This window comes from Strix aluco, chromosome 16, assembly GCF_031877795.1.
Source record: "Strix aluco isolate bStrAlu1 chromosome 16, bStrAlu1.hap1, whole genome shotgun sequence".
NCBI classification, from domain to species: domain Eukaryota; kingdom Metazoa; phylum Chordata; class Aves; order Strigiformes; family Strigidae; genus Strix; species Strix aluco.
The window spans coordinates 18433934-18454008 of NC_133946.1; the positions used below are offsets into that span (position 1 = coordinate 18433934).

Consider the following 20075-nt stretch of genomic DNA (forward strand, 5'->3'; position numbering starts at 1 on the left):
ATGAATTTTTAAATCCTAATTTGGCACCAGGCCAGGAATTCTATTTTTTTTTTTTTCATTTTTTCCTCGCCTGCAAGAAAATGTGCATGCGTTAGATTTTTTTCCCCCAAAAGACAATTTTAACTCTAGTCTGCTTCTCTGAATGGAGATCGTATTTGATTGCTCATTACGTTTGGACATGAACAGGTTGGGCCTTTTGGGGAAAAGAGAGGTAGTAGGAGATTGTGCTGTTTGCGCTCTGTACCTTTGATTTATTGGGGATAAAAGGTGTTTTGAGCAGTGCCTTCATGGTGTGTAGACACCCATGTCAAGGCACTGCAGCAGCCATCCTATCTGGGCACACAATACGGAATGGATCCAGCCAGAGGGATCCTCAAGCACAGGACACGCAGAGCTGAGCGCACCCATCAGCTCACTGCCGCAGTTCTGCCAGTGACCGCATACGTCTGTTTTATTCATCAGAGCTAAGTGGCCTTTCCTTTAACAACTAGGGCCCAGACACACGCAACGTTTCCTACCAAAGCCTGAAAGATAATTTAGGCGCCTAAATATATTGTGGCTCTGGAGCTACATCTCCCCTTGACCTTTGCTCACATCATGGAATTGCTCCACTCTGGGCCTGTTTTCTCCCAAGCCCAGCAGCACAGCCTAGATGGTATGCAAGCACATCTCAGGCAGCGAGCAGAAGATACAGTCAGGCTTTTGGGCAGAGCTTATTAAGTCCATGTTGCACAGGGTGTAGTATTAATCATCACCACCACCTCTGTGCAAGCCCTGCTTTGTGCCAGGCTGGCATCCCTCCTGCGAGCGGTGACACCTCTCCTCAGCGCAGCACCCGCTCCCCTTCCCCGGCCTCTAGCTGGCTCCTTGTCCCCAGGCCCACCCTCGACTCAAAACCTCACATGAGCTGGCTCCACTCCTACACCTGACTGGCTTTCCTTTGGCTACACACGCTTGTAATTCATGACAGTACTAAAACAAGTCAACAGCAGAAGAAAAGGGGTCAAAGTAGCTGGTTATGAATATTTCTCTTAATTCCAATCAAGGCTCGGGTGGAACACTACTTTGTCTTCCAATTCTGTTCTATTTTCTTTTCCTGTACCCACAGCATCTGACAGCCCACAAGCAGACTACCAAGAAGCAGACCTTCCACAAAATTAATTTTCAGCACCGAGCCTTTGCAGCTTCTCCAACTTTCTGAACTCTCCTTCTGCCTTTAGACAAGCTTCCCCACAGATGGATCAAATGACAAAGTTCTGGGCTACCAATAACAGAAGAACACACGGAATCTTTTTTCTCTTTCATGCATCCTTTGGTACCTCACAATTAGTTTTCAACAAAAATAAACAGAATTACAGGAAAACCCTGCAGGAGAGGACGGACAGCATGAATGCCTCTGCAGACACCACCAGAGTTGTAAGTCTTTGTCTCCTGCTGTCAGCTGATCTGGTATAAGCCAGAAATGTGAGTTGTGCGCTGGTAGGAGGACATTTTAATTTTGTTATCTGGCTCATTGGGAAGCACCTTCACCTCTGAAATCAGGAGGTGGTCTGTTATGTACATTGCAATGAGGCTTGGGCACCTGCCCAGTGATAGCACTGGACTGCTGAATGATGAGAAAGGTACTTGAGCCTGGAAAAAGCTGATGAATGCACAGCGCGTTTCAGAGAGCAATATTCTGACGTCCACCCCTTCTCTCAAAACAGACTCTTATTTAAAATGCTTATCAAGTTGGACAACACAGAGCTTTAAAATACAAAATTTGAAAATTTGAAATCTTAAGTGTGAAGATTTGAAAATTAATTGATATAAATCTATACATATATACAAATATCTGTACGCACCTATAAATAGAAATTTACAGATGTACATACAGACATCGATGGAAAGGGAATCGAGAAACACTGGTACAAACATCTGAAAGAAAAGGGCAAGGAGTGGTCCTAGGATGTCTTTATCTCATTTCCACTCCCCACCAAACCCCTGGTAATTTAAACTAAATAGCTAATCAAATGAGATCAAACAGATAATGCCACCCCTGTTGGGAGTCCTGCAGCAAAACTGTATCAGTCAGCTTTATCCCCTTCGGAAAGGGAAGGTCCATCTCCTGCGGACTATATGATGGCACTTAGGTTGCTGTGCTAACACCTCCTCCAACAGCTGGACAATTGCTTTTTTAAGATCAAAAGGAAAGCTGAATTTCTTGCATAAAATGCAGTAAATGTACATATCAGAGATTGCAGAATAAGGCATAAGATTGCTTCCTAGAAAAAATCCAAGCCAACCACTTCACTCATGAAGGACTGGGCTTTGCATGTTTCCTCTGACTTAATCCTCAACACGTCTGCTAATGAGAACCTCCTGCTCGTTCACCGTGGTGGTGCTGCTAACAGCATATGAACACCACCTTCCTCTCCAGTTGCTACACAAACTCTATCTAGAGCCAATTCAGGCACGACCTTTTCTACACATCACACAGAGAAAAGAGGACTATCACCCAGGTTCACACAGTTTATTTGCAATGCAGAAACCATATGACCAAAGGAGTGTTTCCCCTCCAATATGCATTACAGAACACACCAAAACAAATTCTGCTAGCTCATTGATCATCCCCCTGTTCTTAAACAACTCTGGGTTTACCCCATACCAGGCTACTTTAACTCATTCTTGATCTTTAAAATGGGAGGATCATCCCACCCGTCCTGGCTGTTTTGTCTATTAACATTATATGATGGGAGAGAGGGAGGCACACATTGTCTATAGCTATTTCTAAATTACCTATTACTGTGGACTCCAAATCTTGCTTGAACGCCATCAGTGTGATCATACAACAAATACAAAATAATTCAACTGTTTAGCCAACATAATGTATATTTGAGGTGGTGTATCAGCACACATACAGAAAGCTACAGTGCAGCTGTGTTTTCCCCTATGTACCTAGAACTGTAGTCCACAGTCTTAAAAAATAAGACAACTCAAAATGCTGGATATAGAGCTGGAAATCTTAGAGCTCATGGCTATCTCCATCTCTCCAACCATCTCGGTAGAAAACCCACCAAAACAAACAGAAAATGACTGCTAGGCTAACACACATATGCTAACAGATTTTTATTATTATTTTTTAAAACTCATTTTCAGTGTTAAATAAACTGTGGAAAAAGGATTTGATTCATGGTTGCATTAGGAATCTACTCAACCAAAGCCCCTTGTCACAAATTAAATCATAAACCAAAAGTCAAACTTGATTTGTGAAATTAACATTTATCAAGGAAATACTCCCCAGCGCTGCATCGTGATTAGTCTCTGGCTTCTGAAATATCACCCATAATTCACAAGCTCCTCTGAAACCGTGCTGCTACTGTTACTGCTGAGATGGCACGCGTGATGGAAAGGTGCTGCCACAACCAGAGAGCAATCCCTTTCTTGATGCTGGTGAGAACTAGAGGTCACTGTGTCTTATTATTTGGGAAAGTACATGCATACACGCTTCTCAGTGTCCCCCCCCTTGTAATACTTCACAGGTACTCTCTTCCACCTCTCAGATTTATCCAAGGCCATGGCCATTTCTAATTTTGAACACGGAGGCTTGGCAGAAGCTCTGCATTGTGCCCTTTCTTTAAAATAGTGACTAATAAAAAATGAAATGTAATTAACAGTCACTGGCTCTTTCACAGAGTCAGTGTCTGTCAGCAGAGGGATTCAGTGCCTTTGTGGGGAGAGGCAGACAGCTCAATCTTACAGGCAGAGGAGCTACAGCACAAAGAAGACTCAGTGATTGTTAAAGGCTAAACAGTCACTGGCAAAGCACGCTTTGGAGCCCAACATTTTTTAGAAGCCAGGAAATCCAGATACACATTAAAGACATGAGACGCTTCCCTTTTCAAGGTGATTTTCAGCAGAAAGACATTTTCCTGCCAAGGAATGCAGTTGTTTTTTGGAAGTCTTGGTGTAAGACCATCCCCACTGCTCTGAGCACTAGATATTTTTCACATGGAGCAAAACAGCCCTCAAGTCTTTTGGGGTAAAGAAGGAGAGCTCAGCTCAGGTGCTGGCTTCACAGGCATTCAGAGCAAGAAGAAAGCTTCAGCACCTCAGTAACCCATGCCCCCACGCCAAGTGATGATCACGGCCTTTCTCCTTCCTGTATTCACATTGTCTCCACGGCACAACTATGCTACAACTACCTGGAAAACATCAGCTGCCTGCTGTGTTTATGCAAGTGTGCGTGTGTTTATATGTGTGTCTATCTAAGACTACACAACATACAAATAAAGAAGAATCACAAAGAAGAATATTCCCTCACTCTTAACCAAAAGAAAGGCTGGGGCCTCATCCTACCTCCCTTTAAAACAATACAGAGGAATGTACTCTTAAAAACGGTGACTCTTTTCAGGATTAAAGGAGAATTTGTTGGCTGTAAAGCCTCACTTCCCTTTGCCACCCTTCTCCTTCACACAGAGTGTTAGATCTGGGCCTCTGTCCTCAGCTGGTGCAAACTGGCCTTAATGGAGCTGTGACCATTTACGCCACTGAGGCTGGAGCACTCGGCATGCAGCTCAGGGAACATCTGAGACAGCCTCCACCCAGGGCCTGCACAACCTCACTCTGGCAACCTCATTTCACTGCGGATGGCAGACTCTGCCCCAAAGGAGGATGGAGAATCCAAAAGAAATGACTGCCTGCTCCACTAAGCTAACCCTTAGGCACAGAGGCCTCTCTTCTCGGAATAGGAATTCACTGCTCCAGTAACGAGACTGGCTGAATCGCCCATGAGGGTTTGTTACCTCCATTCAACACACTTTCTTTGGGTAAAGAGTCATTCCCTTCTTGTGTTGTGACATTAAGGAGAGGTTACCAATGGATGGTGGTTTTAAAAAATAGTTTATTTTTTTTTAACCACTCTCTTCCACTTGCAATAACCTGTTAAAAAGCTGAAAATAACACTGAGTTCCCTACTGGGTTGCCCTTTTCCATTTGGAGAACATTGATTTTTTTTCCTGTTGTGCCAAGATTAATGTGGCCTGTTTGTTTGACAACAGATTCAACATATCTAGTGCCCTGTCAAGCTAAAATGACTCTGTCTGTGGACAACATCCCTGTCTGGCACCAACAATGATCTGAAAAAAACAAAAGGCTTTGCTACTTAACTGTTACTGCAGACCCATCAGGAGATTTCAGCAGCCCTTAAAACCAAAAATTGTTATTGATGGGGCAAATTTAAAATATTGTTAGTGGGAGCTGAGGGTTTCAATGAAAACTATTAGGCAAGGGAGGTTATCCAAACTACCCAGTGTAACTGTCTGTTACAGTTTTGATTCAAAATGGTTCCAGATCTTACAAGTACAAACCTTCCTCCCTTCTTGCTGTTTGATAGAAAATGTTGGTTTGTCCTCTCTCCTCCATTTTAAGTAGAAAAAGAAACAGCATGTAAGTAAAGTACAGAGGAGAAAATGAGAAGAGCCAAGGAAATAAGGAATGTTCCTTCCTCATCCAAGTACCAGATATCACACAGATACCAGCTGAGGGTGAAAACACACGCCGCTCCATCCTTTCAGAAACGTTACCAAGTTCCAAAGCCCTCATCTCCCTCCCTTCCTTCCTCCTTCCCTTCCCCTTTCTCTGGCAAAAGCCAGTAATACCTACAAATATTTTTTATTTTCGTAAACATCATGCAGCTTTAAAACGTGGGGATGTTCTATCAACTTCAGGATGGCTATTTCCCGCTCCACCTGGAAGAAACAAAAAGAAATAGAGAAATTAGAAGCTTGGTCTTAGAATACATTAGATATTGTCACACATTTTCTTCCCATTCATCCATTTTTCACTCCTCTTTATATGCAGAGGATACAGCAACTTATAACAATGTATCTTATTTAGCACTTATATAACTTAAGAAAAATTTAATTCATTCAGCCTCAGCACTCCCTACCCTGCAGAACAGAAAACCAGCACAATTTCAATGTTGAGAGAAAAGTCCCAAATCTACCAAAAGGAATTAGCTGTAGGAGTTTATGAGCATTCAAGTCAGTTCCTGCCTCACAATCCAAAGCCAATGATGTATTTTCAAAGTACAGAAACTCTAAGATGTCACTCAGGGCTCTCCTGACCTCCCGCAAGCACAGGTGTGGCCACGCTGCACTACATATTGCATATTCAAGTAATATTAGAAAATCCTTATCCTGACGAACTTGCAGTGGATGCAGGGAAGGCAAAGAGCAGAAGACCAACAGGAGTGTGATTATGTATCTGCAGAACTGAGGTACAAAAGGGAAAGAAATATAAGAAGTGACAGAAGAAGTACAAGGCACAACAAGAAATTAAACCCGATTACAGGAGATGCGGCGTTCAGAGCCTTAAGCGTAAGACTGTGCTTTCTCTCAATTCCCAATCTGTCCAAGCATGGCTACTTCTAAGAGCATGTCTTCACCATGGAGTTAACAAGTTGTGACTAAGTCCCTGTAATTAGCACAAGCCCTGTTCTCACCCAGATTCCTATTATGACTGCGGTGGTGCTTTTAACTTGAATTTACTGAGGGTATTTGTTAGAGGTGGAGTCAGTGCAATTCCTCAGCTGCTAGCAAAACAGCTCTGTGCTGCCCGAAGCCACGCTGTAACCGCTCTGCTCTGACCTAGGCTAACTCAAAGGGAGTAAACGTAGCACTGTGGAGACTGTAGATAACCAAAATAAACTCTGCAACAAGACACAGTCTGAGCATTCCACAGCTGGGCATGACACATTTCCAGGAATCCACAAAGGCAGGAAAAAGACCTAAAGAAGCAAACAAGGATGACTAGGTAGGGCTTCTTCCAGTCCTTCAAATAACTGATTGTCCAGAAGCTGCTATGCTAACAAACAAAACATGAACAAACAAAACTATCCCTTAACATCTCCCCTTCAGGGATCAGGCAAGTAATTAGGAACTTGCCCCAGTATACCTTTAGTTCTTGATGTCCTTTAATTTCCTGAGATATCATCCTCTGCTAAGCCTGACACAGACAACTTTCCCTGAATGCCAGTAAGATACTTGGCAGGAAATTAGAAAGCGGTAGTTTTCCAGCACTGTTCAGGGAAGGAGGATTTCCCAGCATCTAGGTTATCACCCCAGACCTCTCTTCCTCTAGACCACCACACAAAACCAGCAAAAGCAACTCTCACCCCACCCCACCCTTGGCCTTCCTCACGTATCAGGAGGGAGGAAAGGGTGTTTGCACGTGTGTCAATCTTAAGTCTTTCAAAGACACTTGTTCCACTCTGCAGAGTCAGAAGTCATCTGAGAGATCCACTTCCACGCTTGGGATCTGTGGAAATAGCTCCTTCAGAGAAGTGGGGAATGCATGTAAACATGTATGTACGCAGTTCAGCACTGCCAGAACTGGAATGAATTCAGTGATACACAGTACTTGATGGTGACAGCTCTGTAGGCGTAACTTACTCATGACCAGCACTTAGATGAAAGCCACTTATACAAATAGGAAACGAAAGTTGGGTAGATTTCAACTGTACAGCTACTCCACAAAAAAAACAGGGGGAGAGCTAGTTTATTCCATTTTTGTCTCCTCTTCAAAAAGACCTGTTACTCTTTTCTCTTACAAGGTATGCACTGATATTTGCAGAGGGCTTAAATCAGCCCTATAATTGATAAAGCTGGATTTGCTTCAAGAATGAGAAAAACCAAAACAGAAGCAGCACCCACTCCCACAACACTCTTCCAATAGTACTGAGGTTCACCACCCGCACCACGTACTGCAGCTGCTCAGAAACTGGAACTCCAACAAAGTTCCCTTTGGATGGGGGACACCAGGTATTTCATGGGGAGTGACCACTGCACTAGCTATGGCAGGGATCGTTCAGCCCCGCTGTCCCTCCTGGGGAAAATCCTGCCTGTGAAAGAAGAAACTCCCTGCAGATGGGCTGTCTAACTGCATTGACAATTCACTTCTGAGAAACCTCTTGGTGGGTGCAGTGGAAACATACGTTCAGACCAAGTGAGTGATGGATGGCAGCATCCAGTCGGGGTCCCGCTTGGTTACTGTCCTAAAGCATGACAAGAGGCAGTGATTTATGATTACCACTTGGAGGAGGGGGTTCAGTTACAGCACTGCATGGCCTCTGTTCCCTAAGAGAAAACCAGACCAGGAAGCAAATATCTACTTACTACCTACATATATTTATGCTAGGAACCAATTAAAAAAAAATAACCCGAGTTACTTTACTTTCATCATTTTAAGTGTGCCAGTGTGGAAAGCTCTGTGCATATTTTTAACTTCCTGGGAACTAAATCCTGATAGGAAATACAGTTTTGGAGGTCTTGATTTCAACCTCAGGTATGCAGAAAGCATCTGGCTTGATGTGCCCGGCAGCATTTCACTACGATCTATACAGATCAGTGGTGGGTTGCACCACTCCAGCGCAGGCAGCAGGCAGCTTTCCACAGTCTGATACCTCTTCTGTTTGTAAACCAAGGACAAAACTAATCTACTCATCTCAGTAAGACTTTGTATAATCCTTCAGTGAAAAGGGGCTTTATGAAGGAAAAGTGCCATTACTGTACTTCTCATAGTCCAGGCCTTAGCCCCGTGTAGAGGAGCAAGACACTAATGACTGTATTACTCTAAGAACTAGAGATTCCCAGCTCTCTAAACAGCAATCTGGTAAAGATCATCCTCAAAAATCTTACAGCAGTGTCCTGCTTCTTTTCCATTCCAAAGGAAAACAACAGTCCACAAAAGCATGCAGCGGACCACCTTCTCAAAATTCCAACTGAAGTCTGTACTGATGGGCGACTCTCCTGGATCCTATTCATTTTTTATATTCCCACAGAGAAGCCAGTAATTGATATGGGTTGGACACAGCCTGTAGATCTCAATAGTGATTTTACTGACGTGTGGTTCAGGAGGACCTAGCAGCCACTGTATCACTAGCAAAGGAGAGGTATCTGAACTCACCGGCAAAATAAGAGAGGCCTGAAATAGCAGGCAGCTTTGCCTTCTTCCCCAGAGCTTTGCCAGCCCTTGGCATGCCTTTTTTGCGCATCCTGGTGCTTGCAAGCCACAGAGTGCTGTCCAGTTCGGAGCTGGCAAGGACAGGGGAATGGAGAAACCCTGCAGGGGTGTTTGCTTTAATGCAGATGCAATTATCAGAAAGCAGGCCAAGCTCAGAATAGCCTGTCTAGGGAGGCTCAGAGTCTGCGACAAACAGGAAACATGGAGAAACATTTGCATAATAGTTAGAAAGGAAAAAAGTGACACTGGGTCACATTGCAGGGTCCCAGTTACAGCCTGGGTTGCCCCATACCATGGCAGGTTACGTGACTGTGCAGCACTCCAGAACCTTGGAGCTGGGGGAAGGAGCTGTGAAAGGCTGTGCAGGGCAAATGGAGACACGCTGCTAACTTGTAACCTTGCGGGTGCCAATTAGAGGTTTTAAAAATCTATGCAGGAGGCTGATTTGACAGGATGCTCCAGCGATTCAGCTAATGACAAAGTGCAACACGGGGGCAACGCGACCCTTAGAGGAATAATGCAAAACTCTGGTTCCCTCTCTTCCATCTCTACTTTACCCTCCTTCCTCCCCAGAGGACATCCCATCTCTCTGGTTTAAGTCCATGTTGTCGGCACAGTTTTCACTGGCGACAGGGCTCTGCCCTCTCACCTTCTGACCCACAGACACACAGGGTGCTAATTCACCTAGAAAGCGAGGAGGGCAGGTTGAGGGAGCCTGACAGTTTGTCTCAGTGACAAAGAAAGTCTCCTTTTCTCTTGAATCCATTTGCTCAGTAGCAGTTGGGTCACCCATCACTCCTGTGGTGCTGTGAGAACTTGACAAATGAAGTGGACAGCTGTCTCATATTACCAGGCTGTATTTTATCTACCAACTCTACGCAAGCACTATGCACCAGCCATTAATAGAAGTGTTTCTCAAAGAACACCTACGTGCAAAAAGTTGGGGGACAGCAGATGACATTTCTCCTTGGATGCTTTGAAGCTGACCAGCAGCACACCACAAAGCTCTCCCTTTCTCCACTGACATCAGTGGCTCCCATATTGCTCAAAATGCTGTCTTGAAAAGGAAGTCTGAAGCTGCCGAAGTGGCAAGAGGCAATAAAGCCCTGCATGCTGCAAACGTGTTGTGCTGGTTTTCCAACTCAGAGCAAAATGGAGGGGTGATAAGTTTTCACATGAAAATCAAGCTCTCTAATGTTGACCCTGCTTTGCTTTGAAGTAATTAGTGAAATACTTTTCAGAACTCATGGCTGTCCCTCAGTTACTAGAAACTCAACCAGGACATGAAGTTTCTCTGAGTTCAGAATTATTTAGACTCAGGATGAATTTCAAAGCATGCAGAGATCTGGACACTCATCTAACTCCTCAGGCTAGAACTCAGGTTGGAAACCTTGTACCAAAGTACCTACTTTCTCCAGTGTCTGGCCTACTGTACAGTAATCTGCATGTCCATGATGAGAGCACAGAAAGCAGAAAGTAAATCACTGTGATACTTCACTGAGTTGAAGTGGCAAAATCGAACGTATTGGATAGGAACTAACTAATCTCAAGTTCTCTGGTAAATCTGTGTTCCTGCTGTAACAGAAATATCGCAGGACAGGCCCTAGGATTTTATTAATTTGGTACTTTTGCTTCTGTGTTATGCAGGACTCAAAGTTTAAAATGGTGAAAAATGACTGGCTTTGGTGAAGACCATCCAGGTCACCTGCTCACTCTTTCCCATAATCACAGAATAAATAGGCTACTCTTGAAATCGGGAGGGAACAGCATTAAAGCAGAAATGGCTCTATACGACAAGCACCTGTAGGCCCAGTATGTCCTGTAGGGTCATGACTGCTTGTGGGGATATCATTCTTCCAAACAAACTTAAGCCATTACCAAATTTAAGCAATACCACATTATATCAGTTGCAACCTTAATTTCAATGGGAGCATAAATGGAGCAGAAGTGGAAAAAAAATCAGGTCTTAAATGTTTAAACATTAAAGTATCTTCATCTGCAGCTCCGAATTAAGTTGATTGTTTGCTTAAAGTGGCCTTTCATTACATTTATCCAAAACTTCTTCAGCAGGCCATTATGGAAGCAAACAGAGAATCACAGAAGTTGTCCATCCTATTGCAGCCATTAGCTTCACATTTCTGAATATACTGAGCCAGATTCAAATGTACTGAAGTCAACAAAAGACATCAATTGACTTAAGTGGGCTTTGAATCAGACCTTCTAATGATCATTAAGTGGTATCTGGAAGAAATCTTCTATTACACAATTTTGACTAATTAAATGCTTTAACATGAATTCAGGTTTTCTGCTAAGTACTAGTAATTACAAGAAGATTCTATAAAAAGGGGATAAATGAGGAGGGAAACTAGACTTAGATCTCCACAGAATCAGGCAGCTACACAATGCTGTACAAAATACTTACAACAAACAGACAAAATTACTGGAAAGCTGAGCAATTCCTCATTTTATTGAAAGCTCTATTATGGGCTCATTCCACCACAATTTTTGTTTGCATGCGTGCTTCTCAAAGCTATTTCCCCATAAATGAAAATGAAAATAGGTATGTGTGAGAAGCAAGTGAGATGCATATTTGATGTTAAAATTTGCATGTGCAAACTTCTGTATGAAGCTTTAGTAGGGAAATGTGTTTTCCATAAACTACTAACAGAATGTCAGCTTCTACTTGTCTTTACTGAAACATGTATTTTTCCACAGTCCCTTCAAGACTGCAACTCTAAAGGTCCACTGAATTTCAAAATTTGGCATAAAGTCTGAGGGTATGAAGTCAGCCAAATGGATACTGTGAGAATTTTCTCGGAAATCCTTTCTGCTGGTGCCAATGCACCTCCACCACAGGAGAGGACTCCTGGCCTGGTCTGGCATATTGATTCCAAGGTCTTGAAATGACGGGGTTTAGATCCTGCGGGATCTTTAGCCATGGAAAATCCTACTCAGGAACTTCATGGTTTAACTCGGTAGTTAACACCTGCACTGATCCTCAGTGCTCTGCCATAGGCTGCTGAGTAAATATGGCAGTTGGACTTATCTGCAGCGTATGCTTCTTTAAGAAGCATCAGGGCTTCATGCAAGAGACACTGATGGGAGCTGACAAGGAGTGGATTTATCCATTCAGTACTCGAGATTATCTGCTGCCTGGTGGTACACAGCTAACGAGTGACTGACGTGCAAGTCTCTGCCAGCAGTCAGCAGAATTGGCCCCTTACACCGGAACGCAAATAACCTCCCTGTGCCTCCTGTCACCTCTGGTGAGTGCCACATCCTGGCTGCCATCGCCGAGTAGTGCAGGACACAGGACACAAACCAACAGCCACTCTGCAGGAGAAATAACCTGATCTTTGACTTGCCTTCCTTTTACCCTCCTTATCCCAGTTTTTAATGTTAATCCGCACTGGGCTTTCTTTGACCCGAAGCAGAATGTTTAAACAGCTGTTTTTTTGCTGGGGGAAAAAAAATAACTCACATGCAGCCACTCCAGCGTCTGCGAGAAACCCGCCAGCCCCAGCCAGGCCTGCGTGAACACCAGTATCTATTGCTCCAAAGCAGCACGCTCAGTCCCTCTCACGTGAGCAGCACTCCCTGCCATGCCAGCCCCACAGTGCTCACTCCAAACTAAGAAATTTAAGTCTAGCCCCCACAAGCAAAGCTGTAGGCAGTGCTCACCTGCAGCTTTTCCCCCCTGAAGGACCAGCAAACTTATGCCTGGCTTGTTTCAGGGATGTATATGTTACAGAACACAGGAGCAGGAAGCCAAGAGGCCCTGTGCAGGAGCACAATTCATAACTCATTTTCCCCCAGCAGAAGTTACTTCTACTGAAGGTAGAAGGTATATTCAAGGACATTTAATGCTGTGTGGGCTGCTATGCTAGCTACAGAAAAACAGTCAGTACACACAGAGGAGAAACAAGCTGCAAAATTGAGGGGTACAGAGAGTTCAACTTCAAATAATACAGGTGCAGAGGTCTTTGTATTATTTAAGACAGCACAGATTTAATATGGGCAGTACCAAACACAACACTGGAATGTCTGAGCCAAAGAGTGGGTGGAGGATGCAGGAGATGCTGAATCCCATTAAGGGAATATGGGCAAGCACAAAGGAGGCGGTATAGCACAGCACAGCATAACGTTCTGCCAAAAATGTAGTGTGGAGCTTCTGAGAGCATTGGTTGAGGATACGATAAGGCAGAGGGGTTCCCAAGAGCATCCAGGAAAGGGACTGAGACAGGGAAGCAATGCTGACACTACCACGGACTGCATCCTTAAGGGAGTCCACCATCAGTAGGAAGAGAAATTTAAAAGCACAGCTTTGGAAAAGCTTCAAAGGGTAAACTCTCTACCATTTCCTATGTGTCTTGGCTAGCCTCTTTCCCCCTCTTCCTCTTTTTCTCCATTAGTCACACCGGCCTTGTTTAGCTCTTTGGCATTGTCTTACACAAATGTCCTTTACGCTTTCTCCAATATTCTTCCAGAAGCAATCAATAGGATTGCTGCTGTTTCCTTCTCTACATCTTTCCTTAATAGCCATCTCTGGTTCCCTAAGAAATAAGGCAGCTAACAAATGCTCCAGGAGAGGGCAGAACAGCCGGAGCTTTGCAGAGACTGGAGGCAGAATGCCAGGCTCCATCCCTGCCTTGCCCCACTCCACAACAAGCCTAATGACATCAATGATTTAAAGAGTGGAAAACAGATAATATGATATTTGTTATTCTATTATATTCTCCTGTCCTTCACTTCTGGGTGCCCCTTCACTCTTTAGATGGATATTTGTATGTACTGTTGCATTAAGATCTTGTTTCAGTTAATAAACTCAGCACGATACAGTTGATATCTAGAGGGGATTCTCTATCCCAATAGTCCCTCCCAGCTGGCAGTGACGGAAGCAGAGAGACAAGTGACCCACAGCTCTCCCCTTTGTTTCCATTTTTCTAAATACGCTGTTGAAGCACAGTCACACCTCCCAGCGGCACATGGTCCCAGACAAACGGCAGCATGCACCTCACCTAGGAGCTGTGAAAAGGCCAAGGGCAACACAGACCCATGAAGTTCATGTTTGCACTTCGCTTTGCATTAAGAGGGAGCCTCGAGGGGAGGCTCGGCAGCTGCAGGCAGAGGAATCAACAGCTGATTTTCTGCCAAGCTGTGGAGCCAGCGGCTGTGTCCTCGGGGCAGCCAGGCAACCCTTCAGCCCAGCTCTTCTACTACAGCAGGTGGGCAGCAGTTTCTATGGCACTGCAGCTCCCGCCTGCCCTGCACCAGCTCTACATTAGCACTTCCGTGTCCATCCCATCTTAGGGACACTGATCCCAAGAACCACTTATTCTTATTCACGATGTTGAAATTAGTCTGCTTTGTCCATAAAATAAGCCCTCTGAGCACAGACTGTGTCTGAGGAGCACACTGTCTGGTGTCTCTCTATAATGACATGAACCAGCACTTGAGATCCAAACATCCCTGCCCGCTCATCTATATGTGGGATTATAACTTTTTAATGCAGACCCACCTCAACCACAAGCATGTCTTTTCATATCTTGCAAGACAGGACTGAACAGCATGGGAAATCAGCAGTGACCCCTCTGTATCTTCATCTCTGGGCTACTTGTTTGGCTCTAGCCAACAGCAGACGGGCTCAAAGCCTGTCACTCTCAGATTTTTGGTGACTTGCACAGCAAAATTAGCTTTATAGACTCAGCGTCAGTCCCCGGTCAGGAGTAAACTATTGGTGGACAGCATTGTAAAACTGTCCCCTCCCTTCAACTAGCCCACCTCAGTGCTTTCAAGATGATGCCAGCCCTAACGCAACAGCTTTATCCATGGTGCCTGCCACTTTTTCCTTCCCCATCAGGGATGCAGCAAAGACAGCAACTCTGGCTGGGAGCTTTCCATTGGGGTTTAATCTGCAAAAGGATGGCTATTAAGGCAGGAATTGCAGTACAAAGCAAGAGGCAGAAAGAGAGGAAAGGGGAAAATAAAATTGAATATTTTGCCTTGGTCTTGAGGCTGCCTGTGCTCACTCCCCGCCTCTCCTCAGGTTCAGCCTGCAACAGAAGACATTACAGCAAGACTTGTACTCCCCTCAGTGAAGACAACATCCTCCTCTGTTTTGTACAAGCAACAAAAGCAGCAGAAAATTAGTCGATTGCTGCCATCAGCATCCAGGATCTCTCACAGCTGGAAGTTAAGAGATCAAAGACAGCAATGAAGGAACATTTTGTTTCTCAGTTATTTTATCTCTGCTCTTCTCACATCCTTCCCATCACACACCAGTCCCTTATTGCTGGAGGTGCTGATGACATCTTGCAGCCTATCAACATCAATATCAGGATCAAGAAACCTCGTGGCAAGGGAGGTTTACAAACAACGTTGTAAAGACAGGCCCTCGAGCATCTCAGAACAGCCGATGAGGATAAGCCAAGTCATTCCTTCTCCACAGTGTCCAAACCTCCTTGAGAAAGGATGGCTCAGGCATCACTGGCCAGGTCCTTACAGAAGGGTACAGCATATTCTCTGGAGCTGAATACATTTGTTTTCCACATCTTCATTATATTTTCCAATACATTATTTAGTCTGTTTGGACTTTCAGAAGTACTTAGCATTGGCCTATGTCTTTATCTCAAAGTTCATGGCACTCTTACTACTAAATGAGACCAGAGTCAGCCAGCAATGAATGGCAAATTCTACCTTTTAGTTCTAAGTCTCTAGAGATGGGTCTTGTAATATGAGGCCTGCCTTGCTATTTATGAATCTACGCCTCGAACATTACTTCCCAGATCCTGCCATACTTCTGAGCCTTTCTGAGTCCTAATGGCGAATTCTTCACCTAAATCATAGTGAAAAGCCTTCCATATCCTAAACCAGATCATCTTTTCCACATCGTGACAATCACTTCTGGAGTACAGAAAACTCCCTGTGCCACTCTGAAGCAACCTAGAAGTTTATGATGAGTGGTGTACTGCAGTGCAGATGCACCCACCAGCACAGCATTATTGCATGGAGACCAGGAAGAGCAAAGACGTGAAGGCATTTTAAACTTGAGGAAAGTGGTATTTTCACTATTTCTAAAGGTGGTGTTGTGGGTCGTGCATCTTCAGGATAGTCGTCTTTAAGTACCATTGCTTACTTGAGTCTCTTCCCATTCCTTGTATCTGCCCTACGTAACACATCTGATACAGAGTTCAAAGCTATTTGGCTTCTGACAAAGAGCAACAACAGGGTGCAACACTTTGTTATGACAGGCAATAACGCATTGCTGAAGAAAGTGCTAACGACTCAAAAATTACATAGAGAAAGCAACAGGAAAGTTCTAATGATAAGCAAATGAGCTTAGTTCTCTGGAAAGAATGGACTTGGCTGGACATGCTTACTCTAGCTATTCCTGAAAGTGGGAGAGCAAGCATTCCAAAAGCCGAAGAAAATTTGAAAATTGGGGCTCACTTAAATCATACCATCTTATGCCTGTACACCTTGGGATGCTTTGGCACATACACAGACATACTCCTTTCACAATCTAATTCTAAACTCTTTGCACTTGCCAAATACTTATGATAACACTTACATGTGCAGATTTAAAAATGCTCGCAAACAATTTGCTAAGAAGTTGGCAGGCTAAATTTGAAACCAGCAATATTTGAAATGGACAGCTGGGCTATATCTACCCCCCTCCCTCCTCAACTTCTCCACATTTTCTGCCAGAGATCATATTCATCAATCAGCTGAACCTTGTTCCCAGATGTTTGGAACATGCAAAAAACAACCTGTGAATTGGGGAGTTTTCCAAGACTCAGCAATATGGTCACAACAGAGTTTTGGAATGAAAAGGCAAGGGATGCTGTTCATGTCATCCTCTCTACAGAAAAGAAAACCAATTACATCTCTTTATAGGAGACATAATTAGCTCCCTTCTTTCCAATGGAGAAAGCCTCTCCCTCCATGAAAAGCTTATACTGCCTCCCACACAAACACGGGACAGACAAAAACCCCACCAAAATCTTGCTGAGGCGGATGCCGTGCTGAGTAAACCCAGCAGTAACCTCAGAGAGGAGGAAACTGTGTGTGCTGTGAGGCTCATACCTTGAATCCTGACTTATGCAAATGTATTTGGGAGGAAAGCACCACAGAGATGCTCTCCCTGCACCATACAGAACTCAGTGAGTTTGGATGTAAAACCTCAAGATATTTAGGGGTAGCTAATCATTACATTAACATATATATGATGGCAGGGATTAGAGTGCATCCTACTGCTGTATAATATGGATTTGTGTGTGGGTCAGAAGTTCCTCCTGCATACTGCCTCCTACCCTGAACCTCATTCCTACACCGCCACAGCTATAATGCTTATTCACAGTCCCTCCTCTGAGTAGGAAATGCACACTCCACGTAAAGGATTTGCCTTCTGTGCTTTGTTGCTGGACCCAACGGGACAGCAGGGCAGCACTTTCTTTCAGTTGCTCTCTGCTGGACACGTTTTGCCATGTCCAAGGAGCCAAGGGGAACCGAAGACTTCTGCAGAGCATCCTTGAGGGGTACTCAGGAAAGCTCTATGGAAGTTTGCCCCAAGCCTGCCTCACATTTTGTTTGCCAAAGGACCACAGTAACAGTGACAAGTCCCTTTTGTTTCCAAGAGTCCTAAAATTATTGCTGGGTGCCATTCACTGAGAAAGGCTGGGACAACAGCTGATAAGGAATGGTGGTGATTTCAGGAGGCCAGCCCTCTTCTCTGCAGAGACCTACGTAACCGTTAAACAGAGTCGAGGCAATTTTCCCTCCCTCAGCAACAGTCTCACTCCATCACAAGTGGACGGCTTGAGGGTTATCTAGAGTTCTGTCATGTCCTTTGGTATCATTCTGCTGCCCACATGTTCCTGTATTTAGAGCAGGGTAATGTTACACATCCAAACTGGGAGCCTGTTCTTTATTTGGAGTGGATTCCTTATGCCACCACAGAAACCACTCAAGAACAACCACGTTCTGTGAAATCCTAGGGACTGTGAGAGCCTTTTTCTGACTATTCCTCTTCTGGTTTTGCATTCTTATGCTTTCTAACATTTCTAAACCATTAACCTCTTCTGCTCCATACTACTTCTTTCTGAGGCAGAAGTGATTTTCCTTGCAATTTTCCAGATCTTTTCCACGCTCCCTTCAGGGTGGATGGGAACATGAACTTGTAGCAAATGTTTTCCTTCCATTTCAACGGTGTTTAAAGTGCATGCTTCCATCTGCACCACTACTATATAGTCTAGGGTCTACCCGCAAGCAATAGAAAGACAGCAAAATGATGAAAGAGGGTGAGGAAAAAATTACCTTGTAACTTCTAGCCAACCTATAGGAGAGTAACACATTTAGTTTGAAAGCTCTTGGTGGCCAATGTGAATGTTTCTGGAGGCCAACGAGGAAGTGGGGTTAGTCCTTACTTCTGGCCTATTAGACAAACATTTTGCAGAGCTATTTTTTTGATGAGAATCCTTTGGATATGTCTTCACTTACCCAGGGAGCTAGGCACTGCTGTTCCTCTTCCTTTTGTGGGAACGGTGACCTGTTTGAGAAACCTGAGATGTCTCCACAGGATATAATTTAGCACGTTCCAGGCATACCAAGGTCCCTGAAGCACTGTTGTGTCTCTCTGATCCCTTATCTTGCTCATGATCTGCAAATGATCAGTCACGTAAAGCCCGAGGTTGCTGCCTACCTAGCGAAGGTCTGAGTTTGTCAGTTCTGCCTTCAAATGAGCAGAAGCTTCGCTTAGGGAAAATACAGCTCTGATACACTCTCATTAAGGAAATATGAAGCAGTTCTTTAAATCTGAAACAGGAAATAAGCAAAAGAGGAAAAAAACCCAAAGCAAACAGCCCTCCCTTAAAAGTGGTCTCAATATTTTCAGATAAGACAACATTTCTTGTAGGGGGAAAGGACGCGCACAGTGCACAGCTGTGTCCTTTCCTCAGTCTGCCCTGTAATGGCTCTTCCTCATCCCTTCCCATGACGTGTGCGTATTCTCCAAGCCTCCAGATGAGAGTCAGCATCTCTGTTCAGCTCTTCAGTGGGATCACTCTGCTGATGATCTCCTTTAGACCTCAGGATTCACTTAACCACCCAGTTTGCAGCAGATTTCCTCTGGGAGAAGTGTCTGATGTTACAAGTGAACCCAGGACCTCAGAGGTGAAACAGGACCGCAAGAATCTACAGAGGGTTTATATGGATGAATGAGTTTGATTTTCAAATTTAGGCCAGAAGCAGCCTGTCCAGCCTATTTTTCTCTCCCTCATACTGTTTATTTAACCAAAAGGATTTTCAGACAACCTGAGGGGAATGCCTTCATGGGTGAGTGTGCATTTTACCAGAAGTCCTATTTAGTAGAATGACTTTTATTATAATCATTTTGGTTCTGCTGCCCCTGTTCCATGCTGCTTTTCTTGGCCTTCTGGCTGTCTCCAAGTCCTGTGCAAACCTCCCTTTTCACAACGCACCAGACATCTAGCAGATGCCACTACACAGTTGAACCATCACTTTATGCCTCAAGCACCGCCAAACAGTTTATTGTGCAGCTTAGGAGGGCATATATATACTGTTGTTCTGCTACAGAAAGCCAAGGCGCCCTTCTAGAAATGTCCTTTTTGCTCGAAACACCACCTGCATTTTACAGGAGTGATCCTAAACCAGTAGAACGAATCCGACAAGAGGTTAAAATAGGATTTGTATTTTATTTTTAACCCAGGCTGGAGAATTCCCTTCTTTCCTTTTTCCCTCTTCCCCTCATGACACCTCTTTAAATAGAGTTGCTTTTTCCAGCCCCAAACCCACCTAATGCCAAGGGGTCAAGCTATGTTTCTCAAGTCCTTTGTTCACCAGAGCAGTATGGGGGCGCGAGATAAGTCTTTGCCGAAGCCACCACCGATTAAGACATCAGCACCATTAAGAGCTGCTGCCTTCTGTGCAGTCAGCTCTCCGTAAGCCGCCCCCAGTCCTGTGCCGTACGGGAGCAGCCCACCTCTCCCTGGGGGATCCCCCAGCCAGCTCTGCAGCAGGGCTTGTGCTCTGCTCCTCACATCCAGCCTGCCTGC

At 44.4% G+C, this 20075-nt stretch overlaps 1 protein-coding gene across 13 annotated transcripts in view; it reads right to left on the reverse strand.

Annotated features, from left to right (window-relative positions):
* The window catches only part of BRSK2 (BR serine/threonine kinase 2), a 318986-nt gene that overhangs the window by 103459 nt on the left and 195452 nt on the right, over positions 1 to 20075 (reverse strand). For all 13 annotated transcript variants that reach the window (XM_074842066.1, XM_074842056.1, XM_074842064.1 and 10 more), the window contains one exon: positions 5644 to 5729. In XM_074842066.1, coding sequence (XP_074698167.1) covers positions 5644 to 5729 — 86 coding nt within the window. The remainder of the gene's footprint in view (positions 1 to 5643; positions 5730 to 20075) is intronic.